The sequence below is a fragment of the Lactuca serriola genome, chromosome 1 (genome assembly GCF_051521515.1).
Source record: "Lactuca serriola cultivar US96UC23 chromosome 1, Lser_US96UC23_V15, whole genome shotgun sequence".
NCBI classification, from domain to species: Eukaryota; Viridiplantae; Streptophyta; class Magnoliopsida; order Asterales; family Asteraceae; genus Lactuca; species Lactuca serriola.
The window spans coordinates 118,707,060-118,730,352 of NC_136408.1; the positions used below are offsets into that span (position 1 = coordinate 118,707,060).

At 35.5% G+C, this 23,293-nt stretch overlaps 1 protein-coding gene across 2 annotated transcripts; it reads right to left on the minus strand.

The window, feature by feature from the left end:
• Window positions 1-15,692: 15,692 nt before the first annotated feature.
• On the minus strand, window positions 15,693-19,154 carry LOC145097931 (uncharacterized). 2 transcript variants are annotated; one of them, XR_013704534.1, is made up of 3 exons: window positions 17,998-19,154; window positions 16,224-17,425; window positions 15,693-16,137 (listed from the first exon to the last, which is right to left on the minus strand). XR_013704534.1 is itself a non-coding variant. In XM_079035611.1 (2 exons), the coding sequence occupies exons 1-2, from the start codon at window positions 18,925-18,927 to the stop codon at window positions 16,328-16,330; spliced, it is 2,028 nt and encodes a 675-aa protein (XP_078891737.1). In that variant the 5' UTR covers window positions 18,928-19,154; the 3' UTR covers window positions 15,693-16,327. The 2 variants fall into 2 exon arrangements, 1 of the variants encoding a protein (XP_078891737.1); XM_079035611.1 differs by having other exon boundaries at window positions 15,693-17,425.
• Between the last annotated feature and the right edge of the window lie 4,139 nt (window positions 19,155-23,293).

Consider the following 23,293-nt stretch of genomic DNA (forward strand, 5'->3'; position numbering starts at 1 on the left):
ACATAGCAAGAAGTTTCAGGATGCGCCAGGGACTTTGGATTCCCCTCTTGAGGTTGAGATTGCAGACGACCGCACTGTGAGTGCAATGAGGTTGTATCGAAACTGTGTCATGAATGTGCTTGGGGAGAGTTTTCGTGTTGATCTAGTTCCGATACTGTTGCGAGGGCTAAAGGTGATTGTCGGGATAGACTAGTTGGGGGCCAATGGAGCCATGATTGATTGTGAGGACCGGTTGGTGAGGGTTCGAACCCCAACTGGGGGAGAACTGGTTATTCATGGAGAGAGGGCCTCGGAGGGGCCAACCCTCTACTCAGCTGTGGGGGCATGGAGATTTCTGTAGCAGGGTTCTATGAGATCTCTAGCATATATTTCGGATACAAGGGTTGAGACCCCGATGGATATGGATTGTGTACCGATTGTACAGGAGTTTCGGGACGTATTTCCCAAGGAATTATCTGGAGTGGCTTTGGAGAGGCAGGTGGAGTATCACATTGATTTGGTGTTGGGTGTCGCCCCGATAGCCAAGGCACCCTACTAGCTAGCCCCGCCCAAGATGTAGGAGTTATCTATGCAGCTCCAGGAGCTGTTAGACCGAGGGTTTATCCGTCCGACCAGTTCCCCGTGGGGAGCTCCGATACTTTTCATGAAAAAGAAGGATGGGTCACACAGGATGTGCATTGATTATCGAGAGCTGAATATGATGGTTTTGACTATAAGAACATCCTATGTGCTCATACAAACCCTAATGCTTGGATCTAGGTTTCTCTATTGTACATGCAATTCATCCAAGACTATAAACCCTAGATCTAATATATGATAATAAATATAACATATGAATTAGGGTTTATATCATACCTTGATTGTTATGTAGCAATAACAATCTCAAATCCTTCTTGTATTGACTTTAGAAAGCTTAGAGTCACAAATGTCACTCCTCTAATGGTTCACAAACACCAAGAGCAAGAGGATGAAGAAGAAAAGAGAAGGAGGCTACCCAAAACGTCTGGAAACCCTAGAGAACTAGTTCACCACGTTTTTGGAGCATAAGGGTTCTATATATAGTGAGCCTATTAGGGTTATCTAACAAGGAAACCCTAATTTGGATGCTTAATCCCTAAGCAACCCATGGACTCCTTTCCTTAAAGGCCTTGGACGATTTCTAATGGGTTTCCCCATAGAATTCGTCCAACCTTATAATATAAGGCAATCCATAACTCAATTGCAATTATCTTATAATTACAATTCCAGTCCCTTAAGTTTAATTAATCTCTTTTAGTCACAAACTTAATTCTTATTAATTCTTGACTAATATTAATTAAACAATATGATTTCTCCTTTAATATATTATTCTCATAATATATTAATAAATCATATTTAATACTTTCTCTCCATAATTCATCCTATCAAGTTGCTTTGGTGAAGGCAACCCAAAAGGACCATGCACCATCGGGTCAAGTACATACCAAAATAGTTATGGACTTAGACACTAATCCAACAGTCTCCCACTTGGATAAGTCTAATAACTATTATGCATATGACTTCAGATCCTGATCTGCAATCGTAGCTTTCCAAAGCCGCTGTCAACTCTGATCCTATCAGATACGCGTGTCCTTTAGATAAGGGATCATATATTCCTCCATTTTAGATATCGTAAGACATGATTTCTAATCATTCTCTCTATACTATTTCTCGACTTCTGATTTATGACGACTGACTAATTTAACAAATCAAATTAGCCCTAGCCCGGCCGAGCATTTACGTTTGTCATCACTAAATCATTGAGGGCCCAAAGATATCACCTTTATCCTACTTTGGATAAAAGGAACGAATAAACTTTGATTCAATGCTCGCTTGCGCTCACTCACCGAATCACACACAACAATATGTTTTATGACACCAAGTTACTGCTGCATTTACATATTATCAATTTGCAACCGATTCGCAAGATACAACTCACACATCTCGGTTTCAAGAATATAAGATGTTATCGTCTCACCAATCACTCGTGATACAATTCATGGAGTGATCCAAGTGAGCGTGGGTTTAATCCAATGCTCAAATCATATTCATAAGCACTCATGAACGTTGCAGCAAACATTTTTTATGTCTAATACTCTTTATACAATCGACACACCAATTCACGACAATCTTCATTCATATCTACTTCCAACATATGAACGACTGTGGCCCGTTCGAATAATTTGACTGTTCTAAACCAATTAAATTATTCAGGAAGTCAAAACATGCAAAGTGAAAACACAAGGATTATACTAATCCCATATGGCCTCAAACCTTTGAGCATAAATAAAACACCTTTTATTTATCACCATATCAATTACTCATTATTTGTTGTTTCGGGTAATCAACATCTTACTTGAATTATTACTACACTTGTCCCATGCTCTTAGCATGCACACAATGTTTACCTATGGTTCTTAGTTTGTGAAGTAGATCAAATTGAACACATTTCCAATCATTCACAACCCTTAATCCTTTTCATAAGTGAAAGAATATCAAATTCTTGCCACTTATAGAATATGCTAGATTCTAACACTTTATTGAATGATCCTTTTTCGTAATATCACTACACCAAAGTCACAAACACTATTGCCAATGAAATTACAAAGTCCTCTATCGGAGATTGTTACAAGACAATTCCATAGATGTGATGTCTCTCACTCAAAGTACATTCCTTCGAACATCCTTTTGCATAAAAGTTTCTAATCTAGACATAGATTTTTAATATTCAATTCCCAATATGGACACGTTTCCATATTTTCCATATGATAACTAATTTTTAATAGAATCTTATCTATTCATAATAATGTCGATAAGGTCCATCCAATACTATACTTCCAACTAGTCACAAGCGACCAATCCTCGACGAACTTTGGATTGCCCTTTGATAGTTGTTTAATTATCTTAGTCAAAACCGATTCTTGTCCTTTTTCCCTCTAAATGCGCTAGACATTTGGAAAATTTTAAAATGGTCAAATATTATAGCATTTGCAATCGATCCTATACCCGAAGCGTATGGGACACGATGCAAAATGTCTTACATAAAGATTTGATACTTTATCAATCTTCTGCCATAATATTTTACGTGCTACGTTCTCACAATTCGAAATATGAAGAGGAATGCCGTAATCATAATCAAAATTTGAGAATACACTATGTATTCTTGACTAAATTTATTAACATTCCACAATCTAAGCCTTTAAATTTGAAATGAAGCATAATATTCTCTCCCTTAATTATAGCAAAACAACTTTACAAATCTTGCGACTTTGCAAAGTATAACTCTTGTTTTCTATAATTAATATTGCTAACTTGCAATACTTGCCTTAATAATCATACAATCATAACATTTATGCTCCCACTATGATGATTATTATGAACATAACTCTTATGCTCCCACTAGCTTTGACATGTATTTAGAAACAGCTTAACTTTCAGAAAAACAATACTTATTGAATTTCTTAAGTTCATGTTTCTAATACCTAATGCTTTGATAATCTTTTATCAAGGCTTCTTAAACTTATACACCTTTGCCTTAGATATTTCATATGTGTGTCTAAACAATTCAAACTAATTGTCAAATCTCACAATTCGAGTCATGGAAAGGGATACTGTAACCATAATCGAATTCGAGAATACAATTTCACAATCACTATCTTCTTAAAATCTCTATTAGTGAAAACATTTCCTCACAGTCATTTTCATGAAGGAGGGAATCTTATGACACTTAGATTTTAATGGTATATGTGTTCCTATCCACGCGAATTTGTTAAAACCAAAGTTTATGACAAATTCAAACTCATATGGACCGAACTTACTTAATCTTTATTTCTTGCCTTATGGTAACACAGCTGCCCACCATGTCTTCCAAGTAGTTAAGCAGCTCACCTTTTCCTATCAAAGTACTTTTCATTGATCAAGATCCTTGCCTTTTATACATTCAAATGAGAACTCATTAACTCAATTGGAACGACATAGAAACAAGATAGTGTCTACACGATAGGTTGTCAACCTCAACTCGTGTGCTAGTGATGATCGATAAGGTTTATTTTGATTTGTTCTTGAAACATTTCAAGACCATTAAGACTCCCACTGACTCCTTGACATATAAGATTCTCTTGTCAATAAACATTTCTTGACAAACAAATATTCAAGAGTTAGTGTAGTTTTTATCAAAAACACTTCATAAATTGGTCCTAGTTGGTCTTTGTCATATCAAAGACATCACAACTTTCCACATTTGATGAATGTTATAAACCTTCTTAAGACTTGTCACTCAATATCACAATCTTAACTCTAAGACTTGTTTTTGGAACGAAGTATGACTTTCTGATTTAACCATTTCTTCAATTCTTGATTCCTCTTCTTATACATAAAATTGCACTAAGACTTACTTAGAGGATCAATTGAGATATGGTTCTTAATCATTAAGACCTATCATAAAGCATAAAAGGTACTCTCCCTTCTTCTTAGAATGGAGAAACTTTTATCTTTCTGCCTACTTGATTCTTTTTATTCGTTCTGCTATTGATTTAAACTTTTTCAATCAATTCAGAATTACACTTAATCTTATAAGTATAATCATATTTACGAAACTTTTAGTAAATCATGACGAATATCTTTATTATTCTTGTGGTGGACTTGATCAACACGCAACTTTGTGTACTCGATTTCCTAGTCCTTCACTTGACACTTTGTTAATGAATTAGTATAATTTCTAAATATGAAATTTCTCATTCATCGTGCAACCAAGTTGCATGATTCCAAATTTCTGTCCAATTGAAACTTGGGCGATGAGAAACTTTCCCAATTTGGTAAATTTTCGACATTTCCACAAATAACATAACTAAGAATCAAATCCATTATTGCTAATAATAGAAACATTCTAACATCAATTTTTCATACACGTCATTACAAGGATAAATAAATAATATAAAATCAAAATTTATTTTATTGCGGAAAAATTTGTCCTTACAATGCAATTTATTGAAAAACTATGCTAATACATATTTCTTAGCAATCTAATTCTAACTCTAAGTAGTAGCTCAAGAATCTGATCTTCAAGTAATGCGATCGAAATCCATTTCTTCATGGTTAGATTCTGCTCACTTCTTCCCTTAAGCTTCCTTTCTTTTCTTCGATCCTACAAAACATCAATTGTAATCTTATCATATTATGTATTAAGAATCTAGAATAGAAGCTTAAAAGAGTTAGTCAATGGATTTTTCCTAAAGCAGAGCCATACGTTTTGACTCTCCCATCTCTTAGATTTCTTAGGTAAATAGGGCAACTTCATCTCCAATGCCCCTTCTCTTGGCAATAAAAGCAAATTGACTCTTTTGGAACAGCACATAGAACTATTTCAGACATTGCCTTTCTCTTGTGATCAAACTCTTCGATCATGGCATGTGTTTTATTGCCATTGCCTATATCCATAGAGGTTTGGAAGGCAGATTCACCAATCAACTTTGCTTCTCCATTGCGCCAAACCATTGCTGATTCAGCTGGAATAAATATATAAGTGAGATCTATAAGGGTCACGTCATGGTTCATCATATAGTACTCTCTTACGAACTCACTATACGAGTTAGGAAGCGACTGAAGAACCCAGTCAACAGCCATCTCCTCACAGACAATGGATCCCAACATTCTTAACCTATCAATGTGTGACTTCATCCCTAGGACGTGTGCACACACCGACTTTCCTTCTTTATGTTTACTTGCCAAAAGGGCTTGAGTGAGTTTGATCTTTTCAAGCCTTCGAACTTGTGGGTTAGGGAGAATAATTGGAGGAGGTGGAGGAAGTGAAGCATGATTTCTTGTTCCTCAATCGAATTGTGGAATATCATCTTCATGTGGAAAGCTTGTTCCACGGGATTTGGGAAGACCATAGTTGTCATACTTTGACATCTACAAAACGGGAGAAAACAAATTCAAGTTAGTTGATTGATTGAGTCCTTAATAAATCACCCAAATGAGATATTAAGGCTAGGATCCAACACAATACGCTACAACCTAGAAAAGGGATGCCGTAATCTAGTTGCAGAATATTTTAAGGTAAGTGAATGACGATTCACTAATTTCCACCATGAAAAATGAAAAAGAAATTTAAGTTTTAAATCTATGAAAACTCCTAGATCCTTTGAGATTCATTGAACATTTCAATGGCATGTTTAAATCTCGATATGCCCCTCTAGTTTGTGACTGGGATGCCGAGGATCACAAAGCAGGTGTGAATAACCATGCAAACTAACATGGTGCCCTCACATGTTACAGTCACCTATTCAATGTGCCGGTAAACCACACACGCTCCATCGAACTATGAAAAACATTGAGTCACCCTTTGCTACCTTTGCTTAGAACCGTTTAGTGTGTCGGTAAACCACACACGCTCCACTACTGTCTTAGCAAGGGCACAAAGTGTAATTTCATGGAATTGCATCAATTCACTTTGCCTAAGTAACTAAGATTGGGAATTTGTAAAATATTTAGTTACTTTTGTACTTCATTATACTTATAATGGAAGGTTTCGTCCTATCCTACCCGTTCGGCTAGCGACCCTCCACTAGTCAAGAGTGCGGTGGGTAAGAGTGGATACCCATTCAATCGCCATCTTATAGGCAATTTCCTTAAACACCCCTTATAGACGAGCTTCGTGAATGAGGCCTACTAACGGTAAGACTGACTTTTACTCATACATATATATAATGTTAGACTCTTAATGTTATATATAGTATAAGGTGTATTTTACACTTTTAAAATACTAGGTGGTCAAATTTAACAATTATACTTTTAATTCAATTAAATTGTAAACTAAAACTTTTATGAATTTATTAAACCTCTTTTAATTATACACCTTAATTAATTAATAAAACCATAAGGGTGGATTTGAACTTTTCAAAACAATACTTGGGTTTTAGAATTTAACATTCCTAAATTAAACTTTTAATCAACTTTTAAATTCCAAAACTTGAGGGGAAGTTTTGAAACATTTCAAAACATTAGGGTTTAGAATTTAAATATACATCAAATTAAACTTTTAATCAAAATTTAAATTCCAAAACTTGAGGGCAAGTTTTCAAACCTTTTCAAAACATTAGGGTTTCAACTATTTAAATTTCAAAAACAAACTTTTGAGTTCAAATTTAAACTATAAAACCTAAAGGGGAAAAATTGAAACTTTTCATAACACAAGGATCAAATAACAAATAATATAAGTTAAACAATTAATTTCATCATTATCTATATTTGACCTAATTTTAATTTTTGCAAAATAAGTTACCCAATTAATACGAATAATCCAATCTTTATCATATAAGGAAGTTATTATCTAGTCAATTGGTAATTATCTTGTGTTTTGGCAAGGATATTCTTTAAGAAACAATAAAAATCGTATTTTATAGGTTTAAAACGAATATGATAATTATCCTTATGCAAAACAGCAACAAAATCCGAAATTTCCTCTGTCTGACGCTCCAACTCGCCGAGTCACACTTTGGAACTCGCCGAGTAGGGCTGACTCGCCGAGTCCAAGTAGTGACTCGCCGAGTCAGGTCGAACAGTAAGCCATAATTTGTTTTTCAGCTACACAGTGGATCAATACAATAGAAACCAATCAAGGCTCTGATACCACTGACGAGTTTTAGCTATAAGAACATCCTATGTGCTCATAGAAACCCTAATGCTTGGATATAGGTTTCTCTATTGTACATGCAATTTATCCAAGACTATAAACCCTAGATCTAATATATGATAATCAATATAACATATATATTAGGGTTTAGATCATACCTTGATTGTTATGTAGCAATAACAATCTCAAATCCTTCTTGTATTGACTTGAAAAAGCTTAGAGTCACAAATATCACTCCTCTAATGGTTCACAAACACCAAGAGTAAGAGGATGAAGAAGAAAAGAGAAGGAGGCTACCCAAAACGTGTGGAAACCCTAGAGAACTAGTTCACCACGTTTTTGGAGCATAAGAGTTCTATATATAGTGAGGCTATTAGGGTTATCTAACAAGGAAACCCTAATTTGGATGCTTAAGCCCTAAGAAATCCATGGACTCCTTTCCTTAAAGGCCTTGGACGATTTCTAATGGGTTTCCCCATAGAATTCGTCCAACCTTATAATATAAGGCAATCCATAGCCCGATTGCAATTATCTTATAATTACAATTCCAGTCCCTTAAGTTTAATTAATCTCTTTTAGTCACAAACATAATTCTTATTAATTCTTGACTAATATTAATTAAATAATATGATTTCTCCTTTAATATATTATTCTCATAATATATTAATAAATCATATTTAATCCTTTCTCTCCATAATTCATCCTATCAAGTTGCTTTGGTGAAGGCAACCCAAAGTGACCATGCACCATCGGGTCAAGTACATACCAAAATAGTTATGGACTTAGACACTAATCCAACAGAATATACAAACGGCGAAGAACCGTTATCTGTTACCAATGATCGATGATTTGTTCGACAAACTGCAAGGTGCGTCTTGGTTTTCCAAGATTGATCTTCAGTCGGGATACCAACATATGAGGATTCGGGATGAGGATATACCAAAGACAGCTTTCAGGACTCGGTATGGACGCTATGATTTTATGGTGATGCTATTCAGGCTCACTAATGCCCCAACAGACTGTACAAACGAATGTTGGATTGGTTGGTGATCGTTTTTATTGATGATATCCTGTCTATTCTAAGACCAAGGAGCAGCATGATTGGTATCTGAGGAAGGTATTGGAGACGCTGAGGGCAGAGAGGCTTTATGCCAAGTTCTCCAAGTGTGATTTCTGGCTGCGAGAAGTACAATTTTTTGGCGGAGAGGCTACATGTCGTATGAGGTGTTAGGTCATAATTTATGGTTTATACTTTTCTTTTCTAGGTCTTTATGCTTTTCGTTCTATGGCAGAAATCCCCATGAGTTTCTTTGTGTTTGGACCGAAATCGCATGTGATTTCGGATAGGCTTTATATTATTTTGTTTAGGTCTTTGGCTTTGGCTTGGTTATTAGGTATAGGTATAAATAGTGGCATTTGAGCCTTGTAAAGTGTGTTGGACGTTTTTGGGGGTTGCCATAAGCCAAGAACAAGATCTAGATAGAAACAGAGAGAAAACAATGTTTAATCCGAATCTTGTGTACTGGACGATTAATCAATATATCGTTTGCATTGAAGATTAATTATCTTGTTCTTATTTATCTTATATCTTGCATTATACACATTGATTGGGATTCCGCACCATCAAAGTGAATCTGATCGTTACGTAAGAGAATTCGGGACATACAAGTGGTATCAGAGCGTGGATCGATATCAATCCGATCATTGCAAACGGTTTTTTCTTGGAGTTTCTTGGTGTTTTTGATTTATATTTTATGAATTTTTGGCCGTTGTTCTTTGTGTTCTTCATATTTTTTGAGTTTTGATCGAGTTTGGCATTAAAGATTTGAAAATTCCGTATTTTTCGCAAGTTTTGGGCATTTTAGGTCTAGATTTGCGAAATCTAGGCGGATATCCTCGGTCTCGGTTAAACCATAGACGACCATCAACAAATTTCAGAGCACAACAACGATTTCGGTTCGGAGCGAGGGTTCACGGTGCGAAGTTCTCGGAGCGAGGGTTTATGGTCAATAGCGAGTGTTTGTGGTCCACAGCTTCGTGTCAGAACCCTAAACCGGAGCGGCGGAAACGTCTGATGGTGGATGACTTCATGTTAAGTATCACAACACATGTATCATAGTAATGAAAGTACAACAACCATTTCCATTAATAATGTATAATTTTTACATGGTGCTCAAGTCATATGTATATGACATCAAAATTAATTATAACAAAAGGCAAAAGACGCAGCTCTATACTGCTCCGTCTTCTCAAAATCTCAAGGATGTACCTGTCTACTGGTTCCCTGAGAATACAAGTTTTTTGAAAAAGAGAGTATCAACATTTAAGTTGGCGAGTGCATAACTATTTCTGTTTAGAAGTTTGTTATCTGTTCCTAGAAATTGTGAGAATGCTTACTATTCCAGAAAATCCAATATTTTTCTAAAATAACTGAAAGTAGTTTTAATACCATAAAACCGTTCTGTATAAATGATGTTGTACTATGAAATTATATAACATAGATTTAGCTCACAATAAACTATAAAAATAAATTTTCCTGTATTGTTATGTTTCTCTTTGTTATGACAGTATGCTGTAATTGTATTCTTTGAAAACCTTGTAATTGCGAGAGTGCCTGGTTCCACCAGCTGTAATTGTAAGTCGTAGTATTATACTGTAAATCATATTATTGTAAGACCAATACGTTGTATTTGTACTATTTGGTTTAATTATTCATACACTAATTGTCACTACAAGAAAATTCCTTTTTAGTGACCAAGTTTTTAGTGACAACTGGAAATCTGGTCACTAACAACATTATTTAGTCACCAAATATTAAGTGGTCACTGAATTTTGGTAGTGGTATATGTTTAGTGACCAAATCTGAGATTGTTGTCACTGAGTGGTCACTAAAAATCATTATTGTTGTTTAATTTATAACAAGTATTAGTGACTAAAATTAGTAGTCATTGATTTGACGTTTGAAGACCAAACATAGTTCTCACTATATTGGATACTTAGTGACCAAAAATAGTGGTCATTAAGCGCTATTCGATTTTCAAACCCACACATTGTGACGACATAATAGTGGTCACTGTATGGAAAAAGTTTAGTGACCAGAAAATAGTGTTAACTGGCACAGCAAAAAAAACTAATTGATCTAATTACTTTTTTATTCAGGAAAACAATATGAATTTATGGTTTTTTACCAAATTTTTTCTAAACAAATATAAGAAAAAAATATATAATATATTTTTTTTGTTATACAAAGAACTATAATTTTTAATTTGTGTCACGTATAGAATTCTTTTTTATTACGATAGCTTCCAACTTAAATACTTAATAAAATTACTTAGTTTAAAAATGTATTTAATTAAATTGCTAAGGTTAAAAATGATAACCGAAGAAGCTGACATACATTTGTACAAATCCTGATTTTAAGTATATACTAAAATAATCAATTATTTTCATCAATATATACATACTACATATGTATGAATTGGGAAAAAAATGATAAGTATAACATAATACTCATAAAATATAACAAAATCATTGGGGCCGATTGGCCAAACTTCATAAAATCATCGTCGACGACTAAGAAATGGAAATATATAAAGGAACAAATTAATATGATAAAATTTAAAAAGTGTGGTCAAATAGGAAACAAACAAATACCGGCAGGTAACCACTTGGGTTGTGGTGACTTGGTAAGGCATGTGTAGATATGGTGGATAATCTATTGACCCATGTTCAAATCCTGGCACCACTCAGCCCTTGTGGCCATGGAGGTTCGCCTGCAGTGACTCCAGGGCATGAGGCAAAGCTTTATGTTTGCAGCGGGGGATTAGTCGGTGCGCGAAAGCTGGCCCGGAAACCCTCATTAGGGAAATTCCTTTTCCAAAAAAAAAAAAAAAAAAAAAAAACAAAAACAAATACCGGCAGGTCAGCATGATATATAAACTATTTTAATTGTATAATATAAGTTCTTCTTGGGGACTTAACGTACATCAAGACGATGGCGGCCTAAATTTCGTTTTGTCAAAATTTTGAAATTTTTAGGGCTCTAATTTATATTTCGAACCGTCTTCCCCCTAAATACTAGATTCCTCAAAATACTTCGGGTTTTCCCTAAAACCTAATCACTTATCAGTTGATTCCACAACCATGTTATAAATTCTAGGGTTTATTTACTTCGATTAATTTGTTCTTTTTTTGCGAGTCTTTCAAGAAGATTTGCTAATCTGGTATCGGCTTCCTTTCTTCAATCATGGTTCGAAATGTGAAAGGCGAACCGAGTGGTAGCGGCAGTAAGGTTAACGGTGCTAGTCGCAGAGACCGGGGAGAGAGTGATCATAACGAAGGAGATGATAAAAACGAGGGAAATGGATTGGAGCGCAGGGTTCTTCGGTCTCGTTATCTTGCTGTGAAGAATCTAATAAGCGGTAATCCCCGTTCATTTTGTTACGGTTTTTTATTGCTATCTACACCATCGTTTTTGCATATTGTTTTATAGAACCTTATGAGATTCAAGTCAATCGTGGGGGTTTTCATTTGCTTTCGTATTTTTTTTTGTTGCAGACAAGAGAGATGATATAACGAAGGCAGATTCGGAGAAATTCAGGTTCGTTTTTGATGAAGTCGAATGCCTGCATCAACTTGGTATTTTATGCCACCATATTACTTCGTTGATGTGTTTAAACATATACAACATATACAATTAGCTCATTTTCTTGGTATCTTATCACATTGCTCTATGTAATTTATGTCACCCCTAAGAATGATAACACTACAAGCAACAAATAATTGTTAACCAGACATGTATTTTGAACAAGTATCTTCATATCTACACTCATTTCCTCTTCAGATTTGATTTCAAAGATTGGAAGGTAACTCCATAAAAATATTAGTTAAGCTTGTATCTGTATCTATATCTGTATCTGTTTTTGTTATTTGTATTGATTGTTGTGTGTTGGATGTACTTGGAGTGTGTGTAGAGTATGGTGGTTCTGTTATAAAACCATAAAACCACTATTTGGAGGTATATAATACATATCATCGTTTCTGTTTTATATTTACTTGATTATTTTTAATATTATTACATCAACTTTTGTACATTTTTTTATTTTATTTTAAGAGGCTCTCTCGAGGCTAAATGTTGTAATAAGACACTATAATGTTCTTCATCTTGAGAATGTGATTGCATATGATGATGCAGTTTCCGCTTTGGGGAAAATATGTCTTTTTCATTGCAATAGTATCGAATTAGCTCAGGTATGTTCATGATTTATTTTATGAATTGTGATAACTGTTATATTTTTTTTCAATAAAATACATATATAATTTGAAATTTGCACAGATTATTACTGTATGCTTAAGTTGTTTTCTGATTAAAGGAGATCTTATTGAGGCTAAAGTTGTCAATGAGCTACTTTGTTCAATGGCTGAAAGGTATGTGGGTGTATATGATACTCGATAGCAACAAACTTTCATTTTTTTTAATGTTTATAACCAAGTCAACTCTTTATACTACAGTTCAGACACTACATCTCCCTAAAATTGTATTTGTTGAGGTTAGTTGCCTCTAATACTCATTTTTCGTCCTTCCTTTTTAGGGTTAAATGCAAGAAATAGCAATGTACTTCCTTTGATTCGTTTGTTATAGCATTCTATTTTTGTTTTGTTTTTTTTTTCTATTACATCATTGTACTTTGAAAAATCTACTAGTTATAGGAATGTCATTCAGATACAAAGAAACTCATTGCCATAAATAATTCAATAATTTGGTAGATTTTTAAAAGTATAATGTCCTAATAAGACAAAACTTAGTACAATGCTATATTAAGATAGATTTTCAAAAGTATAATGTCCTAAAAAGCTTCTTTCTTCCTTGAGTGAAGACTTTGTAACTTTACTATGTCTTCCTCTTTTGCTATGTTATTGTTAGAAAAATATTATATTTCTATTATGATTTATCATTTGACTTTGCCCTTTTAAGTTTGTTGTTAGCTAAGAATGATTTCATCTTTTGATGCAGATTTACATATATGATATATGGTTGATGATGTCAAGTTATTAATGAGCTCAAGTTGATTTTAGAGAGTTCTAACCTTGACTTTGACTTGAATAATAAAAAAAAAGTTTGCATTGATGGAGAGGTAAGCCATATGGCTTTTTAATTGTGTTTTTTTATAGAAAAGCTTACACTCTAGAATAAATGAACAAAATGGACGGCAAGACTCAAGAGCTCATGGAAATTAAAGACTGATTTTTTTCCTCTTTTCCTTTGTTTTCTACATAATTCATATTTCTTTCAAACTTATCAGGTTATATTTGTGGCATCTAATACATTTTTTTTCTTACAGGTGATTCTGAACCTACAAAGATGTTGACAGAACAGCTAATCTATCAAACGATCAGATAATCAACTACAAATGTGATACCCCTCAGATAAACAATCAGCTTTGTAGAGAAACAGTTAAATATGTTTCCATAAGGGAATATCTTGTTAGCATTAACTTGTTACCCAATGAATATATTAAGCTAAAAATAAATATAAATTATATTATTGTATTATTATTTGTAGATTCAGTAGCGGATGTATTCTTTTTTCTAATCGACAAATCAATTTGTAAATGGGTTAAATACAAGAATTATCAACCAAAATTAGTGGCGACTTTTTATGGTCACTATTTGGATAAAATAGTGACGACTGTTTATGGTAACTAATTAGACAAATCAGTGATGACTTTTTATGGTCACTAATTAGAGAAAATAGTGACAACTTTTATTGATTAGTGACAACATTGAGTGATGAAACGGATCGTCACAGATTAGTAACCAGTATATTCTAGTCACTATTTAGTGACCACTTATATATTTTGGTCACTAAATCAATTTGTGACGGACCTATAGTGACGAAAAGTGACGACCATACTTTTAGTCACTAAATGAATTTGTGACCACTCTTTCCATTGTTAGTGAGTATTTCATTTTCATCACTAATTGACACTTTTTTTGTAGTGTGTATTGTTCATATCTTTTTGTGAGTTATTATAACCATACTAAGACTAGTAAGCCTGATACGACGCTTTGTAGGCGCCAAAACTGTAACGACATTTGTCACTCATAGGCATACTAGCCTAACTGTAGCGAACAGTCCGAGTGCGAGATTGTCAATCCCATATAGATCTATACACATTTGTCTCGCTCTCCGTCGGGAGATTCTAGTTATAATCATCAGGACTTTAATGGTATGGCTTAAATGAATTAGCAACTGAACAGTAGTACCCACCAATTCGGGTGTAGCGGTGAGGATAGGGAAATCCACAAATTGGATTTCGGAATTACCTAGATGGATTAGGTCTGGTTGAGCAAGTGATAAGATTGTAGGAGCGCCACTATAGTTATGGGATCAAGGAAGCAATGGGTCGTATAAGACTGCTTGTGATATAAGGCTACCATTGGTCAGGTAGCAATCACTTTTAGCCTTGGATTTGCTGACGACAGGACTCGACACATGGACCCGATCGGTTAGATCAGAAGGTTGTTAGAGCCATAGTGGCATGATAACTAGTGGCAACCAGTTCCACAGAAGGATTAAATTCAGAAGTCGTGTGAGACGACTAAGTGGGAGTCCTTTGGCTTCGCAGCTGGGTCGAAACCCAATATTTCAGTTGATTGGCGAATGGATTAAGACCAAGGATGGTCTCAGTAGATTTTCGAAAGCAGTCATGGGGCAACATACCGGTTGTGTGGTAGTGATATGTAACCAAAATACTCTATCAAAATGACATTTGTTATTTTCTAATCATGTTTATTTTTTTTTAAAAGTATTGATATTAAAATATGTTAGACAAATATTTATTTAATCATTGATTTTTAGAATAAATTTTAAATTCGTCTTGAATAAGTTTTGATTATGATTGCGGATAATTAATAGTATTTTTATATTGAAAATCATGTTTAATAAATAAAATTTTGAAAATAATTGATTAATAATTATAAATTTTTTAAAGAAAATGTTAATTATTTTTGTAACCGTGTTCTTAGGTCCTTAAGCTAGTTTTGGAAAAAGAAGATACATACCTCTCATAGCTTAATTTTAAACTAGAGTTGAGTTATACTTATCTAGGTTGTGAGTAGCTACGTTAATAAACCGTAACCTATTTCCTCTTCCATTATTTCCATTTCCACGTATTCAATGGCAGAATCACAGCTTTGGCGTGCTACCTATTATACATTCCACTATGTCTATTTAATATGTAAAAAACATGCAACTTCAATTCCACTAATTCTTTGCAGCAATATAATTCTCGCACTTGCGCTATAATCCTTGTGCTGGAGTGTGGTCCTCAGGCAATAGCTACCTTCTGTTGACCATAAATTTTGTCCCAAAAATCCCTCAACTGTGCTTTGTTAATCGTTTGAGCTGTTACTTCCTCCTTCAAGTTAGTGTGTCAAATAGCTCTCTAGCAAAGTCTTCCGAATCTTTATTCATCCCTGAAACCCTGCTTAACTAAAATATGTAAAATAAACTAATAAACATGAAACTGTTAACAATATGAAGACAGGTGCAGAATTTTTTGTTTACTACCAATGCATTCCCAGAAATCCGGCTATCCACAACACACGTGGTAGGCCATTCTTGCTAATGAACTTCATCCCCTTAAGAACATAAGTTGCAGCAGATTTAGTCCTCTAATTAAAACGACCAACAGTTAACCGTTTCAGATCTTTAGACACCTGCCGGATCCTGGTTGACATATTTTTAACCACTGACGAACCAACACTAGACCTCTTTTCCAACTCTTTAGCTAACAAATTCATCTCCCCATCTTCCAACTCAGCTCCATCATCTCTTTTCACATTCAGAAAACCCACCGAGTCCAAAGTGAGCTCAACATTGTCATCATTGTTCGACTTCACAGCGCTTCTGCTACTTTCTACATCCTCCATGTTGGAGTGGAAATTTTGGTCATCTCGATGCTCTTCTATCATTTCCAGCAACTCTCCGGCTTTTCTCTTTCCTATATCCGTACCATCTTGTAGTAAATCCATCAGTTTCTCCACGACTCCATGTTCTTGAGCCTCAACCAAATACTTTTCATCTCCAGAACAAAGTTCCACCAAAACTACAGCTGCATTCTCTTTGTTGTTCGGGGATCCACTCCCAATAACCTCAATCAGAAAAGGAACAACCTCTGCCTTACCTATAGCCAACTTCCCTTCTTCGTGGCTTGAGAGTATGGCTAGAATAGATAATGCTTCCTCTTTCAACACACCCTGTGGCTCCCTAACAAGCTCCATCAAAATGGGGATTACTCCCGCATTCACCACCCTTCCTTTGTTATCCTGATCTAAACACAAATTAAACAAAGTAGTAATTGCGAATTTCTTCCCTTTTTGAGATCCTTTACTCAAAAGTAATACGAGAGGTGGGATCCCTCCTTCAGCACCTATAATTTCCTTGTTTTGGTCAATTACACTGAGGTTGAAAAGGGTAGCTGCTGCATTCTCACGTGCTTCCATGCTACCTACCTTCAGCACAAATACGATCACAGGGACAACTCCGGAGGACACTATAGTACTTTTGTAGTCTTCAGAAATCGAGAAGTTATGAATACCGATGATTGCCTGTTCCTGTGTCTGGGAATTCGGCATCGCAAGTAGGTGTTTGTAGATACGGATGAGGATTCGGTTATCATCCACTAGTTTTACAAGGGTGTTGATTTGATCAGATGGATCAAGGTCGCCAGGGGTAGTGGTGGAGCTTAAGTTATCAATAACACTTTGTATCTACAAAAATGCAAAAATATTTAATATATAAACCTTTTGTTCCAATATGAAAAGGGGACTCGAATTACATATCACGTTGAAAAGTCGTTACACGGGTTATATTGAATATATATGGTTTGAAAGATCATAACAAAATTTGTTGTTGATGTCCATATATTCATACCAATTAGAATTTGGGTGGCTGATCAGTACATTTCTATATATTTTGTTTCAACAAAATGTCATATCTATATCAAAATATACCACAGAACCATCCTCAATCTCGGTGTTTGTTTATAATTCATCTTATGCCTGTTATTAGTAAGAAGGCAACTCTTTAAACAATCAACCGTTTTGTTTATAATATACGATAGAGTGATGTGGTTGTTGAGTGTATTTTTGTATACCATTAATTCCTCACAAGAAAAAGGCGCAACTCACTATTTTTTTTTTAGTTTCATGATGATTTTACATGATTATTTGGCATTACAGAAAAAGATTGAGATAATTTACGATGTTATATCATCCACAACAAATTTAATTTTGCATATGAAATTTAATTATCTTCATAGTAGTTGAATGAAAAGACTTACTTGAATAATTAATGCTACCTCAATCCTATCAATGACCTTGTCCATCGTAGGACGTTCTGTTATGTTGAGACTAATGCACTGATACGCAATTTCTTGAAAAGTATCAAAAGAACTACTATCAATTTCATCTCTTATATTGGGATCAATTATATTGTGTGGCTCATTCTTATAGTATCGTCGGACCAAAGTCATGAGAAATTGTCTCTCATCATCTCCGGTCCTTACCTCTTGATAAACCAGCATTCCACTCAAGATTTCAAAAAGCACCACTCCAAACGAGTATACGTCAGATTCTTTTCTGAGTATACCACTTTCATGGTAAGAAGGATCCAAGTAAAATTGGGTACCTGCAACCCTTGTGTAGAGTTGGGTATCTAGCTGATTTCTGGGACCCGATTTTGACAAGCCAAAATCGCAAACTTTTGCTACTAAATTGTCATCTAACAATATGTTAGAGCTCTTCACGTCTCTGTGTATTACTCTGTTGTGCTCTCCAAGACCTGAGTGAAGGTAACTTAGTCCTCTTGCAGCCCCAAGGCAAATCCTCAGGCGTTGTATCCATGTTATGCAACGCATCTTAGATGGGTCTTGTAAATGGTGATCAAGGCTTCCATTTATGGCATACTTATAAACTATAATCATTTCTTCCCCTTCATCACAATACCCGATAAAAGAGATGATGTTTTCGTGGTGGAATTTGGAAATCATCTCAAGCTCGTTGCGGAACTCACGCTCTCCTTGGTGGCTATCCTTACTCAGGCGTTTTATAGCAACTGTGAGGTTATTCCAACGGTCAGACAATTGTCCTTTATAGACTGCACCAAATCCGCCACCTCCGATACATCTTTGCTGACTGAAGTTTTCGGTGGCTCGGTTAATCTCCTCCAGTGGAATTAGATAATTTTGAAGGTTTACCTCTGAAGAAGACATTGTGTTTTGATATTGGTGAAGATGTATGGATATGGTAGTTTCAGGTTGTCCAGACGGACAGGGCAGGGGCTGGGCTGGTTGTGGTTGACGGTGGCGGAGAAGGAGAAAAAAGATGGGAGGAAACTAGAACCGACGACGGCGGCTCGCTTTTTGTATTGTCCAGAAGAAGATCAAAGCGATAGAGAGGATCAAGACAGCTGTATAATAGGAGGTGCGGTGGCAGATGAGGTCTCTACACGTTGTTTTTATTTAATTACATCTATATATTGACTAAGAAAAATATTCATAAATAAAAATCTGTGCATTGACAGATAGAACCACCCAACCGGCTTTTATTATTTTTTTTATGTTAAATTATCATTAGATCGACACATTAATCCAAACAAAGTAAATATATTGAATTACATTATAGTGCCGTTTCAAAAAAAAAAAAGACTTATTGCTCTTTATATTTAAATTATCATCACGTATACATTAAACTATTGTACACGTTGGGTATTGTAATTTTAAAATGTTTGTAGAAAGGTATACATTATTAAACTATTGTACAAGTATTGTAATTGTAAAAAGTTTGAGAAAGTGATTTCAATTATTATTATTATATGCCTCACACAATATAAAAAATTTAAGTTTGCTTTTGCTCACACTCAACTTCATTTGGATTTTGGTGTAAATATTTTTCCACAATTAACATGGGCATATTGTTCATTCTTCTTGGCACAAGGATGTGAATGGGTTTTTCAATAATGTATATTCGAAATTTTGTAACAAACTAATATGATTGTATATTTCCATATATTTGATCTATGTGTCCTTTCTAATAAATGCAACCTTAAATTTCCATGTGTCACGTTCTAATTCTCCAATTGACACTTGACATCTTTTTGTTCACCTCTATATTCCTTTTGGGAAAATGACTCTTGAGGGTAATTAACTTTTGCGTTTGTACTCATTTGGTTCATTTCCTTTTTTTTTGTATTCAATATACCATCGAACTTGTTGTTTGTGTTTACCATAACCCTCTTGACCAGCTTTTGACCTGTGATAGCCGGTCAAAGGGTTATGGTGAACACAAACAAGAAGTTCGATGGTATATTGAATACAGAAAAAAAGGAAAGGGACCAAATGAGAACAAATGTAACAGTTGGTTACCCTCCTGATTCATTTTCCCTTTACTCATTTACAGCAAACTTCACGTCATCTCCTACTGCTATTAATGACTTTATGAAATTCGTTCTTGCTTCTCTTCAAAACATAACCCATGAAAGAACATTATTCATACATGTACAACTTTGTAATACACTTGAATATTCATTAGGGGAATCTTGACTAAGCGTGCGGATTTCATGACTACATTTACATTTCCAATCAAATGATTTATCGTATCATGTATTCTAGACTGGTCTACAAACGAGTGGAATCACAAGTGCTGTGATTTTTGAGTTTATTTAGCTTTAAAATCGAATTCATGGGATAAGATACAACGTCAATATGTACACTATCATAATGCTTTTGTAGACACGTCACCATAATATACTTTGAGGTAAACGCTTATGCTGATAAATATACCTCTCATACACAGTTATATCCTTTTGTTGTAACCACAGTAAGCATAGCATAGACCAAAGAAGGTTGCAATATTTGGCTATAATATATATGAAGAGCGTTTTAGAGGCATAACTTCGTTAAAACATGGTCTATGCTATGCTTACTGTGGTTAGCTGTCAACACCTCTCTACAAAAGGATATGACTATGTATGAGAGGTATGATTATCAACATAAACGTTTACCTCAAGGTATATTATGGTGATGCGTCTACAAAAGCATCATGATATTGTACATATTGATATTGTATCTTATCCCATGAATTCGATCTTAAAGCTAAATAAACTCAAAAATCACAGCACTTGTGATTCCACTCGTTTGTAGACTTGTCTAGAATCCATCATACGATAAATCATTTGATTGAAAATGTAAATGTAATCATGAATGCGCCTGTTTAGTCAAGATTCACCTAATAAATATTCAAGTGCATTACAAAGTTGTACATGTATGAATAATGTTCTTTCGTGGGTTATGTTTTGAAGAGAAGCAAGACTGAATCTCATAAAGTCATTAATATCAGTAGGAGATGACGTGTATTTGCTATAAATGAGTAAAGAGAAAATGAATCATGAGGGTATCCAACTGTTGCATTTGTTCTCATTTGGTCTCTTTCCTTTTTTTTTTGTACTCAATATACCATCGAACTTGTTGTTTGTGTTCACCATAACCCTTTGACCGGCTATCACAAGTCAAAATCCGGTCAAAAGGGTTATGGTAAACACAAACAACAAGTTCGATGGTATATTGAATACAAAAAAAGGAAAGGGACCAAATGAGTACAAACGCAAAAGTTAATTACCCTCAAGAGTTATTTTCCCATTCTTTTTCCCATCTATTCTGCTTTCATCATTTTGTTCATCTTTATATTCTCATTTGAATTCTAAAATTGAAAAACCATCTCCCTTTTTTGCTAACTCTCATCGTTATTTAACCTAGCCTCACCACCGCCACTACCACTCCAACATTATCATTACCACCTTAGCCACCTTACGACCGAAGACGTCATCAAATTTCTTACACTCATCTAGTTCTTCTCAGATATCATTAATTTTATGAAACTAAGGTTCGATTATGGTTTTTTTCATAACTCAGGTTTTCCTGTATTGGGAGAAACTTTATGCGTTTTTTCAATAGGGGTAACCACAAAATGATAACCAAGGAAGAAATAAGGGGAACAAAGAAGATGGTTTGTTAGATATAATTAGTTTGCGTTTTATATGTTAGACTTGTTATGATACTTTCATACTTGTTGGATTATAACACTTTTCACCACTAGAAAACAGCCATTTAATGACGTGCAAACAATGACACTTGCTGATTGAAACAACCCAAAAATACCACCCAAAAATTTCGATTTTTATTATAACAAAACCCACGAAACTGAGTATCACATAATAAAACCATATGCTGCGTGTCTCAAAAAAACCATAACAAAATACTGTGAGAAACACTGTGTCACAACTGTCTCCAAACATATCAAGAAAACTAAATCAACTCCCAGGACCAAACTGAAGTTGTGGTGTGTGCGATGCTATCATCCCGAGCTCTTCCCTTTGCTTGTAGAAGTATCTGAAACCAAAACTGAAACTGTAAGCACGAAGCTTAGTGAGCTCCCCCAAACTACCACATACCATACAATACATATAAAGTACATACTGGGCCTTGCCCACTGCATCAGACCGAAGTCTGGAACTAGCTGCATCGGACCGAAGTCCGGAACTGACTGGGACCTTGTCCCCTGCATCAGACCGGAGTCCAGAACTAACTGCATCGGACCGAAGTCCGGAACTGACTGCATCGGACCGAAGTCCAGAACTAGCTGCATCGGACCGAAGTCCGGAACTGATTGGGACCTTGTCCCCTGCATCAGACCGAAGTCCGGAACTGGCTGATCATGGCATAGCATAACACATATCAACTAATATAGACACATATACTGCATACTGCATCGGAACAGAGTCCGGAACACATAACACAAACATGCTTGAATCACAAAGACATCAAGCACTCTAACTACTGCATCGGACTAAAGTCCGGGACTACTGGTAACTAAACAGGCCGGCATTGTGGTCGTAGACCCGTTCCTACTGAATGGAAACTCACCTCGTGAACTGGCTGCTGTATGAATGGCTCTGGAAGCTAACTGTTGCTGCTCCGGTATCTCCCCGGCTACAATCCATAAACACACTCAATCAAATGCTACACACTGCACTGGGGTAAAATGACTCTTTTACCCTTGGTCAAAGTCAACTCTCTCGGTCAAAGTCAACCCACAGTTGACCTGACTCGCCGAGTTGGGCCACCAACTCGCCGAGTCTCTAGTCTCACTTCTCAACCCTACTCGTGGCTACTCGTCGAGTATGGCATTGACTCGACGAGTACCCTCTCGATCCAAGAACTCAGACAATCTTCATCCGACTCGCCGAGTCATATGAACAACTCGACGAGTTGTTCTTGAGCTAAGAAGATTGCCTTGGACTCGCCGAGTTGTATGAACAACTCGTCGAGTCTCTCCATTATTGAGTCTGCCCTCCAACTCACTGAGTCCACTCTACTACTCACAGGCTTCCACTCGACATCACTCAAAAAGGGGAAAAACGGGACTCGTGACTTGACTCGCCGAGTCGTTCTTCCGACTCGCCGAGTCACAGCCATGCAGCTACTCTAAACTCGATTCTGCTTGAATCCAGCGTCTGAAACTTATAGATCTGGGCTTCCTTAACTCGATTAGCATGTAAAGATTCTATCTTTACGTGCCCAT

Coding starts and splice junctions, on each gene's coding strand:
- LOC145097931 (XM_079035611.1), bottom strand. CDS start 18,927: ATGTCTTCTTCAGAGGTAAACCTTCAAAATTATCTAATTCCACTGGAG. Junction 17,426..17,997: donor AGGTAGCATTAATTATTCAA/GTAAGTCTTTTC, acceptor GCATTTTTGTAG/ATACAAAGTGTTATTGATAA.